Source organism: Pan paniscus, chromosome 5 (assembly GCF_029289425.2).
Source record: "Pan paniscus chromosome 5, NHGRI_mPanPan1-v2.0_pri, whole genome shotgun sequence".
NCBI lineage: Eukaryota > Metazoa > Chordata > Mammalia > Primates > Hominidae > Pan > Pan paniscus.
In genome coordinates this window covers 103431346-103451389 of record NC_073254.2, presented here as the reverse complement: position 1 = coordinate 103451389, position 20044 = coordinate 103431346, and the positions used below count along the sequence as shown (strand labels likewise).

Here is a 20044-nt window from a genome sequence, read left to right as displayed (position 1 = left end):
CTTTCTGTACAGGAGATAAGACTCTCACTCTGAGCAATCTTAGCAGATTTGAGGCTCAGTATATGCTTCTGAAGCCAGGAGATACAATCTCTGAGTTCATCATTTTCTTTCATAACTTTGTCCACTGAACTTAGGAGCAACCAACCAGCTTTATTATGGTCGTTGGTTCACCACATAGGCTCAGAGGTATTAGGTATAGAGTCACTAAACTCCTTGCCTCTCATGAGTGATGAATCAGGAGTGTCAAATGCATATATTTTGCATAACTCTGTAAACAGTTCACGCCAAGGACTATGAGTGTTTTCCATGCTATTAGAAGTAGAGTCCTTAGCATTTTGTGGTCTAATCATATTAGGCAGCCAACTCCCAAAACCCCAAAACCAATGAAAGAACTCCATCCTTAATATTCTTTTCCACTAGAACCACTCCTTATACCAAAATCTGTATTAGTCAGGGTTCTCTAGAGGGACAGAACTAAATCTGTATTAGTCAGGGTTCTCTAGAGGGACAGAACTAAATCTGAATTAGTCAGGGTTGTCTAGAGGGACAGAACTAATGAAATATATATATATATATATATATATATAGAGAGAGAGAGAGAGAGAGAGAGAGAGAGAGGAGTTTATTAAGTATTAACTAACATGATCACAAGGTCTCACAATAGGCCATCTGCAGGCTGAGGAGCAAGGAGAGCCAGTCCGAGTTCCAAAGCTGAAGAACTTGGAGTTCGATGTTCGAGGGCAGGAAGCATCCAGCATGGGAGAAAGATGTAGGCTGGGAGGCTAGGCAAGCCTCTCTTTTCACATTTTTCTGCCTGCTTATATTGTAGCCACACTGGCAGCTGATTAGATTGTGCCCACCCAGATTAAGGGTGGGTCCACCTTTCCCAGCCCACCGACTCAAATATTAACCTTTCTTGGCAACAACCTCACAGACACACCCAGGATCAATACTTTATATCCTTCAGTCCCATCAAGTTGACAATCAGTATTAACCATCACAATTGGGATATCTCAAAAGCCATAGAAGCCAGCTTGAAGGGCCTCCCTCTGGCAAACCTGGGACAATTTGGCCATCAGATACATTATATTTGCAATAGATTAAAACCTGTTGAATAAGATAATAAACTATGAGCCCATACTGATCTGAATAAATTGAAAGTTGGATGAAGAAACAGTATACTTACAGAGTTTTGAAGAATCCTTTCACAAAATACTTGTTAAATACAAAGGTAGGAAAGAATGACTTTGCAGTAAAGAAGCCTGGAGGACGCCACTTTAATCAAGTGTTAAATGTGAACATCATCACTAATAGGACCAGTCGGCAATGGTGCCACCTGATAGTAAACAATGAGAAGAAGGCAGCATCACTTCTGTAATATTACTGCAAAAGATGTATAATCTCAGTCTAATTATGAGCAAACAGTATGAAAACTCAAATAGAGGGACATTCTATAAAAACACTAAATTGTTCATAAGTATCAATGTCGTGAAAGTCAAGGAAAGACTGAGGAAATGAGATTGACCAAAGAGACCTGACAACTAAATATTGCACAGCATTTTGAACTACTCTTAATTATGAAGGACAATATTGGAACAACTGGTGAAATGTGAATGATGTCTGAGGATTAGATGGTAATAATGTGTCAGTATTAATTTTCTGGTTAAGATTATGTAGGAGAATATTTTTATTTGTAGGAAATGCATTACATCATTTGGTAGTGATGTGGCATCATGTTGGCTATTTAAATCATAGTTCAGGAAAAAAACAATTTTATGTAATGTACTTCAAAGAAGAATTCAAAGAATTTACTGCACTTAATGATCACATTGATCTATGCTTTCTTAACATTTTTTCCCCTTGACTTCCTTTGGCTTCAGAAACACTGGTTGTCTTACCTGTTAGATCATTTTCTTCTCAAAGGCCATTCTTAGTCACCTTATTCTTTTATTGTGGGTACTAATTTGTAATGTTTTTCCTTGGCCTTCTCTTCTTTCCCCTTTAATAATTCTTCTATTTCTTGCAACTCTAGGCATATCTATCCTAAATCTGCATCTTTATCCTAGCTATTTCCTGATCTTTAGACCTACATTTTACTTGAATTTACCTTTTTTTAGTACTTCTTTTTCTGTCAATCCAGACCTTTGGTATATAACTCAGCGTTGGCTTAACTCGCAGGGCTCACTAATGCATACTCACATTTTGTGAAAAATGTGGGGTTTACTTTTCTTATTTCAAAAGATAGTAAAATTGGCTTCTGTAATGGAACAGAGGGTTATTAAGAAAATTTCAGAATGGCTACTACCTGTACTGATCCAGGATCAGGGTCATAAACTTATCTCCAAAATGAAATACAGGTTTCATTACAGTAGAAAGTTGCATGTTATAAAAAGGTGAATTTTATCTTGATACGAAATAAACTTTTAGGGATATTATCTGAGATAACATGAAGAAGTAAGAATATTATCTCATCTCCCAAGTCTGTTTTGAAGGAAGAGGTTATGAGAAAAGTTTGAACTATATATATGAAAAAGCATCCATATTTTAAAATTGTCTCAATTCTAACACGAAACAAGAACAAAAATAGGAGTATTCTTAGTTGGCATGTCTAAAATTAAACATTTTAAATTGATCAAGAATAACAGGGGTGGTGAAAAGGTATTCATTATAATTCCATTCATTAAAAAATATTGATAAATACCTTTCTTATTTAAACTTTTTTATTTTATAACTGTATATATGTATATGTTGAAAATTAATGTTTTTATATCCAACTGTGTACCAGAAAGTATGAGTCATTTCTGTGCCAAAACACTTTTGGATATCTCATTCGGTTTCTAATTATGAAGACATTTCAGGAAGTATTGCAAATAACTCAAATAGCCCTCCCAAAATGGTTGGTTTTGGTGGGACGTTACAGGTCCTTTATTTGTTGAACTCTCTTCAAAAGTAATAATTCTTTCTATGAATGAATCTCTACTCAGTGCAAGAGATTACAGGTGGCCAAATGACTCTTCTTCTGAAGCTGAACTCAGATATAATAAACATTGGCATTTAATTGGTGTTAATTTTGGTGTAATTCATTGTCTCTCTTATTTAAAAAAATGGTGTTTCCTGAAACCAGTGTTACTTGGAAAACGTTGGCTAACTAACAAGTTCCTGAGAAATATTACTGGATACCCCAAAGCCTTGACTTGACCACTGTGCAAGCTATGCATGTAACAAAATTGCACTGGTACCCCCTAAATTTATACAAATAAAAAATAGTATATTGCCAAGAATGTCTTAATAATTCAACAAAAGTGCCTTCTTTAAAAAGTTCAAAAATATTTTAATTTTATAATTATTTATTGAGATCCTGCTGATTTTATAGGCTCACATTGGACTATGACAGGGATCCAAAAGAAATATATACCTTATAAAGAACTTATAATCAATTTTGAGAAAAAAAATACATTCATATGAAACAGCAAGAAAACCATGAAAGGATATAATGTAGTGTCAGCTTAGTAAGTTAATATTCTTGTTGAGTCAGACAGTCATCAGTAATCTTCCTATAGCACTGACGTAATTTTGGGTTACTTAATGAGTCAGTATTAGGCTGGATTTATTTCATGTTTTCTGTGCTTTATAATATTTGATTATAAAAGCCTTATTTTTCAGCACTGAAGTCAGCACATATTGTTGGATACATACTACTTGCTAGCACACTTATAGGCATCAGGATTACAAATGTAAGCAAAATAGAGATTCTTTGTACTTAAGCACCTTGCTGCTTTGTGTGTACATGTACGCTGGGTGATGATGCCAGGGAAGACACAGACAGTTAACATTTGAATACATAAATAAATAATTCTAGATATTTTTAAGTATTGTGAAGGTGATAAAAATGTTGGGGTGGAGGTGCACTGACTACTGTTATCAGAGAAGGCCTGTCTGAGGAGCCAAGATTTTAGCTGAAGATTGAATAATGAGAAAGAATTAAGTAGGTAGTTAGATTTATAGTTTGGAGCTCAAGGAGAGGTCTAGAGTGATGATAGAAGTTTGAGAGTCACTACTACGAATATGATATTTAAAACCACGAGAGGCCAAGTGCAGTAGCTCACGCCTATAATCCCAACACTTTGGGAAGCTGAGGCAGGCGGATCACTTGAGGTCAGGAGTTCAAGACCAGCCTGGCCAACATGGTGAAACCCCATCTCATGTCTACTAAAAATACAAAAATTAGCTAGGCCTGGTGGCAGGCGCCTGTAATCCTAGCCACCTGAGAGGCTGAGGCAGGAGAATCGCTTGAACCCAGGAGGCAGGGGCTGCAGTGAGCCAAGATTATGCCACTGCACTCCAACCTGGGTGACAGAGCGAGACACTTTCAAAAATAAACAACCAACCATGAGAGTGCTTAAGTTACATCAGTGAGTGTAGCTGGAGAAGAGAGGAGTATAGAGCCCTGAAACAGTTCAACATTAAGAAGACAGAGAGGAGGAGGAGGCAGCAAAGGAACCTGAGAAGAAGCAGGTAGTGATTAGGAGGAAACGTAGGCAAATGTGGTATCTCAGCAGCTAGAAAAGAAAGTGTTTCACAAAAGGGAAAACCAACAATGTCAAACAGTCAAGAGGTCAAATGAGATGAGGGTTGAGAGCTGACCTTTGCCTGACCACTTTCTGCTCAAGGAAACAGATTAGAAAAATGGCTCATTTTAGGTCTGGGCAGAACATTTTCAAAATAGACCTGGAACATTTGATCATAACAGAGCAAGGAATCTATCCAAAACTACTATAGACATGTCAAAAGGACTCAGGGGACAGCATGAAGAGTCTTTCACTTGCTCAAGATGATATAATATGAATATCAATAAGGAAAATAACTATAATGGATTGAAACACATCAAATATGTTTAAATCCATGAGTTCAAATTGATCAAAAAAAGAAAACCAAAAACAAAACCACACACACATACACACAACAACAACAACAACTAAGTGGAAACCTCTGAAGAAATGTAGTTAACCAGCTTTTTAATTTAAAAACTGATAAAGAGAATCAAGCATTTTTCCTTTTTCTATATCAACCGTATCCTTGGATACCCAAATAGTAGATGTGGTGAAATTTCTCTTTAAAGGGGTGTTCCAGTAAATACATAATGAATGATACAATTGGAATATCACCATTTTGTAATGCCAGATGAATTCATGAATTTAGACATTTAGCAAAATAAGCTACTAACATCACAAAAAGGAATACCAAATATGGTGTGCCTTCTGATAACATCAACCCATGAAATGTCTTGTCCAAAAAAATTGAACATGAATCTGATTATGCTTCTAGATTCAATTTTCAATTACCAATTTTCCAAGAATACAGAAGAAAGATTAACATGTTAACCTATATCATAGGGATGTAATTAGCCAAGTCTATATTGAGGGAAACTCTACCAGACAAATTAAACAATAGTGCCTATGGAAGGTTTATGATTTGGTGATAAAATAATAAATTAACTATAAAGGATGTGATACCATAAAAGTGAGGATAGTGGTTACACTTAGAAGGGAAGAGTCTTTGGGAGAAAACCCGGGGATGGGTTTTGGGTAGCTGGCAAGATTCTGTTTAAATGAATATTATGTAGAAAGGTGGTTGTCTTATAACAATTCATTAAGCTGTATGTGGTTCTCTGTATGTGAGTTACATTTAACAATACTAGAGCAAAACTTTTAAATGAGGATAAGGCATTTACATATTTTAAATTCTATTATTTTAATTTGTGAAGTTACTTGTTAAGATTTTGTAGGAAATGGGAGGGGCAAGCAGTGTTAAAGACTTTAGAGTAAATAACAGAGTTGCAAACGGCAACTAAGATCACAAATCAAAGAAATCAAGTGAGCTCCACATGAAAGAACTACTCAGCATTAGTCAGTCACTTCAGCCATCTCTAACACATGTTCTCATCTTCGTGGTGAAAATGGATTAGGTGGCATATACGTTGGAAATACCTGTTTACAGATGCTTCATGTTGCTTTTCAAAGTGCTTTTATATATATTATATCATGACAGATTCTAAATGAATTTGTGAGTGGAACTGATAATGGTATCTAAATTCTCTGTACATAAAAATAGTGAATGTTTATTAATTTAAAAATATTTTAAAATATCTAAGACAACAAATCTCCCTTTATTGTAGATGTCAATATATTATTTCAAGTAATTTCTCCCTTACTTATAAGAATTCCTGCCCCTTATTTGTTTAAGGAAATAATGTCCACCAGTTTGATAAAAATTGAGATAAATTAAATTGTTGTTTGAAAAAAATTTTAAGATATTCCTGGTAGTTTGACAGGCCTGAAGTAAATGTAAACTACTCCTTTTTTTTTTTCTGCAGAGGTCTCTTTATTAGTATCCATGATCGAGGGCATATTGCTTCAGTTCTCAATGCATGGCCAGAAGATGTCATCAAGGTAAGTTATCACGTTTTTCCACTATAGCAAATTTTTTCTTTTTTCTGTCCCATAAAACAGTTTAAAATATACTGACAATTCTCATGATAATAGGTAGCATTCATTAGCTTTTCTAGTGAATATCACCTAATTTATATCCCTTTGATTTTTACATAGTGGGTTAATTTTATTCTGATGCCATTTAGATACTAAGTTTTCCTATTATCTAATTTCTTAGTACCTCCATTCTAAGTAATGATAAATGTTGAATATGTGATAGCATCTGAATTTCTTTAAGCAAACCCTTAAATTCTATCTGTTGTGTTTAATTATCCACTAAGAGGAATCCAAGTAGGCAAGAAAAAAAGTCTGTTAATTCATTTCTTTTATCATTATGACTTTAAGTAGTTCATTTGACTTACCTCTGTAAGTGAGCTAATGAAAATAAAAGTAATAATAGTACCTGACATTTGGTGGCGTTCTGAATGAGACTTTTTACATGGATTAACTCTTATAATAATAATAATTGATTGAGGAAAGAAAGGCGCAGATGGGTTACAAAGTAGCTTAAGATAGTGGTGGGAACTGCATGCAGGCCCCAGAGCTGGCCTCTGAGTCCCTGTTCTTAGACACAGGGCTATGCCATCTTCCTTGTCTAAGGGAGGTGAGAAGTGTTTGTTCTCCCTTGGTTCCCTCTTTCTTTTCTGTTGAATGCCTAGCAACTTTGTGGTATCTTTTAGTACCAGGATGGAATAAATCAATGCCTTTTGGTGGTACAAAGGCACTTCAGCTATAACTTCTGAATGTAAGTCCGTTAATGATCTTTTTAAAATTATTTTAATTTTTTTAGAGACAAAGTCCCACTATGTTGCTCAGTCTGGTCTTGAACTCCTGACCTCACGCAGTCCTCCTGCCTGAGCTTCCCAAAGTATTGAAACTATAGGTGTGAGCTACCATGCCTTGGTGATCTTTCCTATTTGAGACATTGTGGCTATAATTGATTAATTTGGTTCTCTAGGGCTCATGCTAGGAAAACTTGTAAATTAAAATGGTTTTTATTATTTCCAGTGTCCTCAATTTTTTTTTTTTTTTTTTTTGCTTTCTCCACCTAAGTTGCTTCCTCAGCTTTTCTGCTATCAACAAGACCATGTTATCCACAGATTCTGGTCTTAGAAACTACCCTAAGAAACATCTTAATTGTGTAAAGCATAAATGTCTGATCACCTAAGGATGTTTACTTTTAATCAGGAATCTAAAGAAAATTTAAGGAATCAACAAGTTGGCCAGAAGTGGTGGCTCAGGCCTGTGATCCCAACACTTTGGGAGGCCGAGGTGGGTGGGAGGATTGCTTGAGCTCAGGAGTTTGAGACCAGCCTGGGCAACATAGTGAGACTCCATTTCTAGAAAAAATTTTAAAATTAGCTGGAATGGTGATGCATGCCTGTAGTCCCAGCTACTTGGCATGCACCCAGCTACTTGGGAGGCTGAGGTGGGAGGATCACTTGAGCTCAGGAGTTCAATTCTGCAATGTACTATGATCACACCACTACACTCTAGCCTGGGCAACAGAGTGAGACCCTGTCTCAGAAAACAAACAAACAAACAAGAATTAACAAGTCAATAGAGGAAATAGTTCTGCAGTAGAGAGTTCTAGCCAATATCCCTGTAATCGTCCTAACAGCTAGGCAGTAAGCTATCACACCGTTTCTTGTTCTTCCAACTAACTGATCTCTGCATCTTTAACTTTATTCATAAGCTACTTTTATCCTTTGGACTCTTAATATTGGGCCCTTACTGATGTTCTTATCCCTAACTATGCCCTCTTTTATTTAAAAATCTTAGCATAGTGCCTGGCACATAGTAGGTACTTAGTAAATGGCAGCTATTGATTGTAAAAGAATGCTGAAGATAGATAAGTGTATCTTATATGGTCTGTACTATATACTTGAAAGTACCCATGAAATAAAGGCAATTATTAAGCAAAATATAATCAAAATGTGTGGTATTATAGGTGCCTTATTTATTCATTCTGAGGAGAATATTATTTAGAGAAGGCTGGAATAGTTAAGAAAACTTTTCTAGCAAAGTCGGAACTTAAATCCAACCTTTGATAGTTAGAAAGGGAAGAACATACTATTCTAAGAAGGGAACAGGTGAATGTAGATATCAAGTTCGGTAAGAGAATGGGGTGTTTTCAGATAATAAGGAAATTCACTCGCCCGACTAAAGCTGAGTGTTAATATTGGAATATAGTGGAATTAAGATTGTTTAAGGGGTAATCAAATTATTGTAAAAGGTTTTGAAATTCAGAAAGAGATTTAGATTTGAAAAAATAGAATGTCATATTTAACAAGGAAATTATATAAGTAATATTTGAAGAAGGTTCACTGGAAACAGATTTTAGAATAGTTTCAAGAAAGCAGGAAAAGATGCAAAGGTTCTGCATTTAGGTAGGCTACAAGAGGATGGGCCTTGGGAAATTAAATGAAGGGATGAAGACAGGACACATGGAGAGTATCTTTGTGTGTTCAGGAGAAATCTGCGTATTTCATACAGAAGTTTCTATTCAGGTAATGCCTAGATAATAATTTGTATAGTGGGGTGAAGATTTAATTTTTGAAAAACAGACATCACTGATAGAATTGTAGTTGTCTTACTGATATTAATCCTGCAGTTGTGACTTAATTATCATACAGAAAACATCCAACTGCTTCATTTTTCTGAAGCAGGAGATAAAGTAGGTTAAAAAAAGCAAGAGAATATTAATTTAGTGATAAACTACATAAGTGACAAAACTTTTTTTCTTTGAGAGAATTCTTTTACTGTTAAAATCTACTCTTTTATATGGAAGTATTTATGAATTAATGTTATAAATGTACGTTTGTAATAAAGCATAAATATCAAATGTCTCAAAACATATTTTAAAAACTTCTCAAACTACTACATATCTAAATGTTCATGTATATGTATATTATTAAATAATATAAATAATAGCCCTGAGAGAAGAACTTAGGGAATAAAAGTTATGAAGAAATAAGAAAGAATGCACTGTTTTGTTTTGTTTTGTTTTGTTTTTTTTGAGACAGAGTTTTGCTCTTGTTGCCCAGGCTGGAATGCAGTGGTGCGATCTCTGCTCACTGCAACCTCCGCCTCCTAGGTTCAAGCAATTCTTCTGCCTCAGCCTCCCGAGTAGCTGGGAGGCTACTTGCCACCACGCCCAGCTAATTTTTGTGTTTTTAGTAGAAACGGGGTTTTGCCATGTTGGTCAGGCTGGTCTCGAACTCCTGACCTCAGGTGATCCGCCCATCTTGGCCTCCCAAAGTGTGCTGGGATTATAAGCGTGAGCTACTGCAATTGGCCCACTTTTTTTTTTTTAATGTTCAAGACATATATTTAGTTTAACATAGATGAGCTATCAAAAATAAGTGAAAAGTTATGCCACTTGAAATCCCTTCAGAATTTTGAAACCAAATAACAACTCTGTGTTTAAGCACTTTTGATGAAATCTGGAAAGCATTTTATAAATTATTATTCAGGTCATAACTAAGCTAAGCTAAATGACTAAGCTAACTAAGCTAAATGACAATATTACTCTCCTTATAAAACATATCATTAAAAATATTTGTAAGTATAGGCAGGCCAACTGGACTTTACCTATGTAAAGATCACATTCATAAAAGTGTATATTATCAACGATATGTAAAAATACCTCTATTTGTGGTAATGCAGTAAATAAAACTGTCTGTTAAATACACATTAGAAGTATTAGGACTTTGAAAATTTGGCCTTAATTTAATTTAAAAAACAAAGTTATAGTTATCTGCAGTATTTATCTTTTTTACCTTAAATCAGGGCTAAGTTAACCCAGTAGTATCGGATTGCTTCCTCCAAAAGAGCATCACATATTGATCCACTGCTATTTGACATGGAAAATCTTCCAAAGACAAATGTATTGAATATGCAAAAATGATTTTCACCTACCTCCCAAATGTATTTGCTTTTAAGACAATTTTTCAAGAGCTGAATAATATAGGTGAACAGGAAATTAAATGAAATATCTTAGAAGTATATTTTAAAATATATTCTGCAATGTGGTATGGTGAAAAGAGCACTGTACTAGGAATTAACATATGTGGGTTTCTGGTTCTTTGATATTAACCAAGTAAATCACTTTAGGCAAATTATTTCAGTTCTCTGATTTTTCAGTTAACTAATTTATAAAATAAGAGGAATAGATGGAATATACTTTAGATTTCTCTTTACATCTAAAATGCTATAACTTTATAATTAGCTCCAGTGAAATAATAGTAATAATAGCTATAAATTTTTAAGAATTTGTAATGTACCAGGTACTGTGGTAAGTTCTTTATATATCATGATTTCATTTTATATAATCATAGTTTTATTCAATTTACTAATATTTATTGATTGTTTACTGTGTGCCAAATGCTGTACTAGGTGCTGATGTACAGTGGTAAGCAAAAAGACCTGGTTCCCAATTTTATACAGCTACTCTGAAAAGTACCTTTATTACTCCCAATTTACCAATAAGAAACAGAAGCTTAAATTCACCCAAGGCCAAATAACTGACATATTCCCATGTTTCTCTGAATACGATGAGTGTAGCAGTTTGTAGACTATCTAATAAATTGTGTTTCATAAGATTGGTTTTGTTTAAATTCACATAACTGACATGAATCACAAAGATGTTCAATAATGATATCAAATTACATAGAATTAAAATCTCCACATGATTAAAGTATATGCTTCATAAATATTCAAGTTAATTAGAAATAAACTAAACAGGCTGGGCACGGTGGTGGCTCATGCCTGTAATCCCAGCACTTTGGAAGGCTGAGACGGGTGGATCACGAGGTCAGGAGTTTGATACCAGCCTGGCTAACATGGTGAAACCCTGTCTCTACTAAAAATACAAAAATTAGCCGGGCGTGGTGGCGGGCGCCTGTAATCCCAGCTACTTGGGAAGAGACAGGAGAATTGCCTGAACCCGGGAGGCAGAGGTTGCAGTGAGCTGAGATTGTGCCACTGCACTCCAGCCTGGGCGACAGAGCAAGACTCCATCTCGGAAAAAAGGAAAAAAAAAGAAAGATAAAAGAAGGAAGGAAGGAAGGAAGGAGAGAGACAAAATTCATTAAGTCTAGTGGAAAATTTTCAGGTAAGAAGTAGCAGACTGTACTGGACATGTTTCAAAGATATCAAGTGATTATAGGAGTTAAGGAGAATGGGTCAGATTGTTGTAAAAATAGGAGGATAGTGCCAGGATGCATAAACTGAAGATCAGAGCATTTAGGGCAGAGATATAACCTCCTCAATCTCTTCAGTAACTATGCAGTACTTTACTAAGGACACTCTTGCTCAAAACCACCATATGTTTCTTTTGGTTCCCAGTCTGAGCTCTTATTTCCCTATACTTTACCCACTTGCTCCTCTTGATTGAAAACTTAAGTTATTTGGTATGTTTGAATATGTGCACGCTTGCCCTTCTTTTTAAAATAACCTAATTAAGCATATTTATAAATCAAGTTCATTTCTTCACCCTATTCTTCCACGATTACAATTTATAAAATCTTTTTCATAAATATTCAATTTATGTTTTTTAACAGCTTAATATTTCACTAGTAGTAACTTCAGAAATAGAGTCAGAAATTGTGTCTCAGGATTTGTGAAAACTTGTTAATAGGTAATTTTTCTTTTTCTTCCAGGCCATTGTGGTGACTGATGGAGAGCGTATTCTTGGCTTGGGAGACCTTGGCTGTAATGGAATGGGCATCCCTGTGGGTAAATTGGCTCTATATACAGCTTGCGGAGGGATGAATCCTCAAGAATGTCTGCCTATCATTCTGGATGTGGGAACCGAAAATGAGGTAAATAATTTACGTCTATAAGGCAGCTATGTACCTTTAAAAATGGCATCAATTCTTGCATTTTGAACTTATTCCAGGAACTCATAAAATTCATTCTTTTTTGTCTGGTTCTCTTTCTCTCTCCAATTCTGCCCTTTACTGTTGTAAGAAAATTACTTCTCCTGTTCTCCTTTTCCCATCTTAATAACGTGATTAATCTTTTATCTGCTTCCCTAGTGCCTTATGTTGCTTTGATATGTATTTACACCATTATTCTATAGAGTATATGTTTTACTTTAAGGCAATAGTTAAAAAAATTTTTTTTTATTATATAGGAACTAATACCATGGGATTTATTAAATTTAATCAGTCTGAAATATTCTTGTTTTAAAAACCATATTGAACCTAAAGTAGATCATTTGGAGTTTAACTTTTCTCATTCATGACTTTATATTTTAGAATCTTAAAGTCAGATGTTAAGTACTACTTTTTTTTTTGCTCATCCTTTACTGCTAATATTTAGGATTAACTAGCTAACTAGATACTAGAAGTTAAACATAGAATTCTCTGAAATAGAAATGAAAGATAATAGTCAGTTAAGGATGAACTTTTAAAAAGTTATTTACAAATTTCAGACCTAGGTCCCAAACAGATATATCATCAAATAAGACCTTGACACAAATACATACATGCATTATGTTTGTTTTCTTTGTCTCCTTCTAAAACAATTGAAGATATAACTTTTGATCTGTAAGTAATGTGAAATATATTTTTGCATGAGCAAAAATACAGATAGTGACTTAAACAGTTATGTTTTTAACCTACACATAGAAAGTTACAATGTTTAACTTGATCTATGCATGAATGCTCACTTAACCTTTATCAAAGGATACATTTTAATAAAAATACATTGCTTATCTGGCATTTTCTTTTCTAATACCAATAGAAATGGCTTAGAAATTATCAAAGCTGGCCTCTTTAAACAATTGTCCTAAAATTGTGTGTATACATTGAACATTAACATTTCCTCTTTAAGCCAGGAGAGGTGGTGTGTACCTACAGTCCTAGCTACTCAGGAGGCTAGAAGGTAGGAGGATTGGTTGAACTCAGGAGATTCAGGATGCAGTGAGCTATGATCGCGCAATTGGACTACAACCTGGGCTACAGAGTGAGACCCTGCTCTAAAAAATTTAAATTAAAATAAAATAAATATATTTCTTCTTTATTTTAAAAATATATTTTAAAAATTGTTATGTGATAAGTTGCATTGAAATAAAATAGTTCATTTATTATTATTTTATTTTATTTTATTTTATTTTTTTGAGACGGAGTCTTGCTCTGTCACCCAGGCTGGAGTACAGTGGCTGATCTCCGCTCACTGCAACCTCCGCCTCCCGGGTTCAAGCGATTCTCCTGCCTCAGCCTCCCAAGTAGCTGGGACTACAGGCACATGCCACCATGCTCGGTGAATTTTTTGTATTTTTAGTAAAGAGGGGGTTTCACCGTGTTAGCCAGGATGGTCTCGATCTCCTGACCCTGTGATTTGTCCACCTCGCCCTCCCAAAGTGCTGGGATTACCAGCGTGAGCCACCGTACCCGGCCTATTTTTTTATTTTCTTTAAGACAGGGTCTCACTGCTGTTGCCCAGGCTAGAGTGCACTGTCATGATCATGGCTCACTGCAGCTTCAATCTCCCATACTCATGTGATTCTCCCACCTCAGCCTCCCAAGTAGCTGGGACTACAGTTACATGCCACCACAGCCAGCTACTTTTTTGTTTACATTGAAATCAAATTTTAAAAATCACAAAAATATGTAATATATCTTAAAAATCCTGTGGAGAAATGAGGAGGAATATATAACGACAAAACAGACATGCAAAAATGTTAGAATTTGGCTTTTTTTTTTTTTTGTAAGAGATAGGATGTTGCACTGCCACCCAGGCTGTAGTGCAGTGGCACTATCATAGCTTATTGCAGCCTTAAACTCCTGAGCCCAAGTGGTCCTCCTGCCTCAGCCTTTCGAGTAGCTGGGATTCCAGGTGTGCACCACCACACCAATCTAATTTTTTTTAACCTTTTTTTTTTTTTTTTTTTTTTAGATGGGATCTTGCTATGTATGTTGCTCAGGCTGGTTTTGAACTCCTGGTATCAAACAATCCTCCTGCTTCACTGGGATAGCAGTGAAGTTTAAAACAGTTTTAAACCTTGGCCATTTATTGAGATTGTTTGTATAATGTGGACATTAAAAAAAAGCTGTGCACTAGTGAAACTGTAACACTAGGACACTTGCATTGATAGATATGTATTATATGAAAGAATTGATTTCATGAGAGAGATTGTATTATATGAAAGAGTTGATTTCATGAAAGTAGATCTTAAAATAGCCAAATTGATGGTTGTCTTGAATTTTCCACATTATCTCTGTTTAGTGTATGTTTCTTTCCTGTTTTGGTATTCATTGCTTTTATGTTATTACATTTCTATCCAGTATCTTACTTCCTCAGCCTGCAGAACGCATCCACCTATCCTTCACGAAATTTCTTACTTTAACCAGCTGTAGATCTAGCTTTTTCTCTCTCTTTTTATTAAGACATGTCTGGTTCGTACTACATTTCAAAATTTTTAAGCTGATAATTAGAAAATAATCTGATTATCTAAATGAATCTACTGTTAAAATACTGTGTATTATTTGTAGAGATTTTGCTTACTGCCATTCGACTTTCAGGAATATTAAGGGCAGAAAATTAAGTGAATGGTGAACCTTTAACTCTTTGACAGGTCACCGGAGAATACCTTTGTCACTTTGAGAGTGACAGAGGTCTTTGAGAGACCTTTCTGAAAGTCCTCAAATTGCATTTGGTAGATTTAATTGAATTAGACCAACATTGAGTACCTACTCATTATGTTAAGTGAAATAAACCAGGCACAGAAAGACAAATATCCCATGTTCTCACACCTGGGCTAAAAAAGTTGATCTCATGGAGGTAGAGAGTAGAATGATAGTTGCCAAAGGCTGGGAAGGGTGTGTGTATGTCAGGATAGAGGGTGCGAGGACGAAGAGAGGTTGGTTAATGGGTACAAATATGTCAATTGAAGGAATAAGTTCTAATGTTTGATAGCAGAGTAGGGTGACTACAGTTACCAACACTGTATTGTATATTTCAAAATAGCTAGAAGAGAAGACTTGAAATGCTACCAACACATAGAAATGATACGCAAGGTGGCCGGGGGTGGTGGCTCACGCCTGTAATCCCAGAACTTTGGGAGGCCAAGGCGGGCAGATCACCTGAGGTTGAGAGTTTGAGACCAGCCTGAGCAACATAGAGAAAACCCGTATACTAAAAATACAAAAATAGTTGGGCATGGTGGCACATGCCTGTAATCCCAGCTACTTGGGAGGCTGAGGCAGGAGAATCGCTTGAACCCAGGGATGGAGGTTGCAGTGAGCTGAGATCACAACATTGCACTCCAGCCTGGGCAACAACAGCAAAACTATGTCTCAAAAAAAAAGAAAAGAAATAATACTCAAGATGATGGACTCCCTAAATACCCTGACTGGATCATTACACGTTCCATGCATGTAACCAAGTATCACATGTACCCTATAAAAATATACAAATTTATGTATCAATAAACAAATTTTTAAAAAGTATTGAATATCTGCTATCTTATCAAAGCCTAAGCAAAGCCTAGGTAATATCGGAGTAAGAAACTAGATTTTGCCAGCAGGATGCTCTAAATCTAGAAGAGGAGATACACATGTAACTAGTTGCAGTATGTATTAATTGCTTTCTTTGGTAAAGGCTTTTGAAGGCATTTAGCAAACCAATTCTCTGACAGTTATTATATGCTCTTGTTACTGGTGAACAAAGAATTGGACAAAACACACAACGCAAGGAAAGAATAAAGCAAGAAAAGAAGAGATTTAATGAAAATGAAAGCATACTCCACAGGGTGGGAGCAGGCCTGAGCAGCTGCTCAAGGACCTGGATACAGAATCTTCTCAGGTCCAAATACCCGCTAGAGGTTTCCCATTGGCCAATTAGTGTTCACCCCATTTAAATGAAGTGGTGGCCTGCAATCAGTCTGATTGGTTGCAGAAAGCAACCAATCAGAGGCTGAAGTGAAGTTACAAAGGTCACACTCCTAGCAAACATCTGATTGGTTGTGGAAAGCAACCAATCTGAGGCTAAAGTGGAGTTACAAAGCTGCCCTTCTGTGCAAATGAAGACTTGGCCCGTAGTCAGTGTGATTGGTTGGGGACAGCAACCAATCAGAGGCTGATGTGAAGTTACAAAGTTACACTCCTATGCAAACGTCTGATTGGTTGCAAAAACCAACCAGTCAGAGGTACTTTCAATTTCTCATCTGCCAGCAGAAAAGGTAGGGGTTTGCAAAGGGAGTAGCCTCTGGTCATTTGGTTACTTAGGCGTAGAAAGTTAGGGTTTTCCTTTCAATTTTGTTCTAGGAAGTCAGTGTAAAACGGCCTTAGATTCCCCGCCTCCAGACCCTATTCTCCTGCCTCATTCTTAGTCTTAAACTCTGTATTACTATTATCTTCTTATATCTTGTCTTTTTAAATAAATCATATTTTGGGAATTTAATTGTAAAAATGTATACTAGTAAATGATCAACTAGAGTTCTTGTTCTAAAAGGAGAGTAAATTATTTGTTCCCTTTATAAAAGGTAGTTTAGCTGTACCCAGAGTTAAACTACAGAGTTTACAGGTATACGTACTCTTCAAGACTGCCCTCATTTCTGACATCAACTGCAAGTTGAAGAGCTTCCCGAAACCAACTTCAGGCTTGATAATTTGCTAAGACTCAAAAAACTCACTGAAAGCTATTGTACTCACAGTTACAGTGTATTATGGGCGAAAGATACACATTAAAATCTCACAAAAGAAGAGATGCATAGGGAAGAGTCTAGAAGAGTCCCAAATGTGAAGTGTCCATTTTCCTATAAAATCAGGACATGTTACCCTCCCAGTATGGATATGAAATATCAACATGTGTCCCACTGTTCAGAGTTTTATTGGGGCTCCATTACCTAGTCATGATTGATTGATTGATTGATTGATTGCCCAGGTGGTTGAACTCAGTCTCCAGGTTGACCGATACTGTATGACGCAGATGCCCTACCCCAGATCACATGGTTAGTCTTTCTGGCATGGCCAGCGTTCACCCGGTGACTCTCAGTTATGGTCGCTAAGCTACTAGATAAAAGGATTAAGCCCTTATTCAAACTGGTTGAATGCTTGTCAACTGTCACCAGAGTCCATCCACAGAATAAATAGAAATATAAGAGGCAAACAGACAAAAAGGAAAATAGATGTAAATTTTATTGTTAATTAAGCAGAATTAAGTTTTAAGCTCAGATAAGAATAAGGATTTGATCATCAACCTTTTAAGGAAATATAGTTCCTATGCTATATAAACTGTCCCAGAGCATACTAAAATTGACAGCTTAACATTTCAGTTTTTAAAAAGAGCATAACCTTGATATCCAAACTTGGTAAAAAAAAAAAATAGCACATAACAAGAAATTGCTAATTAGTCTCATATTTACCCATGCTCCCAGTTTCACCACTTACTAGTGGAGTTTCTGTGTTTTGCTCATGTAAAATGAGTACTTACCTCATAGAGCTGTCATGGTTTAATACATTTAGAATGCTTAAAATTGTGACTGGCATTTTGAAAGCACTTGGTAAATGTTACCTCACGTGAACATAGATGTAGAAGCAAAAGTTCTTTATAAAATACTGGCAAGTAAAATCTTGCAGAATATTTTAATGTTGAAATAATGTTTGAAATCTATTCAAACCATTAGCTACATCATAATTAATGGTGATATATTAGAGGCATTATTTTAAAAGACAGGACACCCGTTATCACTGCTGTTTTCTTTTTTATTATTCAGAAAATTCTAGCCTGTATAATAAGACAATAAAACAAAGGAGATATAACTGACAGGAAAAGACAAAATTATCATTATTTATAGGTAATATGTTTATCTATTACTGAAACCCAAGAAAACCAACTAAAAAATACTGTGGTCAAATTATAGCACTCAGTAAAGTGGCTGCTTATAAAACAAATATTCAAAACTTAATAGCTTTTCTATGTACTTGTAATAACCAGTTAAAAATTAACTCATTCACAGTAGCAACAATATTCTATTCTGCTATTCTTCTAATGTTATATAGTATTTGACATTTCTAAGCAAAGAAATAGTTACATATTATTTGGTTAATCAGAATAATTAATTTTGGGGCAAGTATTTTTTTTCCAAAAACTGATCAAGGTGTGTTGTATTTATTAAGCAAAATATGTTTTCATCTTTGACTCAATTTGCCCTTAATTTTATTGACTTTCGGGCTACACATATCAACTGTATTCCGTTAGCAATACAGTGCTGTTCAGGATAAAAATAGAAGTTGTTTAAGATTCTGGATTAACTTTTCTGTTGCTTAAAATAGATAGAAATGCTCCAACATATTACTTTCTCCATTTGAGCTCTTGGAGTTCAAAATATGTTAGTAATATTGTAACCTGTAAAACATCCTAATCTAAATTTTTATGGTCTTTAACTCATAATGTGTGTGAAGAATAGAAAAATATTTGGAATCAACTGAGTTGCTACTCATAATGTTCTTATTTTATTCATTCTGACATTTTGTATTTTTTGTATTTATTCTTTCACTGCTGCTTTACTGAGAAGACAGGAAGGAAAACTTAATTGTGACTGAGTCTATGAGTTCGTTTACAATGTAATGGTGTTTTTATGTAGTGGCAGTTTCACATATGGAAAACTGATTTTAGTCAAAATGTTCCTGTATTACTAATTTTTAATCTTAATTGCTTTTTTGAATCTCTGCATATTTTACTTAATAATAAAAATATAGAAACTGCTTGATAATATCACTTAGTTTCTTATCCAGAATAACCTAGCAAATTTTAATAAAAGTAAATCCCCTTTAAATACAAATTATAAATGTTTTCCTCTTTTATCATACCTACATGTACTGGATAGTAATGAAAATAGAAACGGAATTAGCTGCCAGTTAATAAGACAGTCTTCACTTGCCATAAAGATACACTTGCCTGACTGCTTTTAAGCTTCTGCAGCTTTCAACTAAAGGAAATTTAAGGAACTAAGACACCAAAACAGAAGTACACAGAAGTACTTGGCTAAAAAATATTCTTATTTTTTTATTTTTATTTTTTATTTTAATAGCCTTAAGGGTACAAGTGGTTTTTGGTTACACGGATGAATTATATAATGGTGAACTCTGAGCTTTTAGTGTACCCATCACCTGAAAAACATTGTACCCAATAGGTAATTTTTAATCCTTTACCTACCTCCTACCCTCCTCCCATCTGAGTCTCCAGTGTCCATTATACTGCTTTGTATACTCCTATATACCCATAGCTTAACTCCCACTTATAAGTGAAAATATGCAGTATTTGGTCTTCCATTCCTAAGTTATTTCATTTAGGTTAATAGCCTCCAGTTTCATCCAAGTTGCTGCAAAGGACATTGTTTTATCCTTTCTTATGACTGAGTGGTATACTATGATATATATGTGAAAATTTTCTTTATCCACTCATTGGTTGATGGGCACTTGAGGTTGATTTCATATCTTCGCAATTGTGGATTGTGCTGTGATAAACATACATGTGCAGGTGTCTTTTTGATATAATGGCTTCTTTTCCTTTGGGTGGATACCCAGTAGTGGGATTGCTGGATT

At 35.2% G+C, this 20044-nt stretch overlaps 1 protein-coding gene across 1 annotated transcript in view; it reads left to right on the top strand.

The window, feature by feature from the left end:
- Window positions 1-20044, top strand: part of ME1 (malic enzyme 1) — a 212602-nt gene that overhangs the window by 73314 nt on the left and 119244 nt on the right. Inside the window, exons 4-5 of the mRNA XM_003816382.5 lie at window positions 6374-6449; window positions 12152-12313. Of these exons, the coding sequence (XP_003816430.4) occupies window positions 6374-6449; window positions 12152-12313 (238 nt within the window). The remainder of the gene's footprint in view (window positions 1-6373; window positions 6450-12151; window positions 12314-20044) is intronic.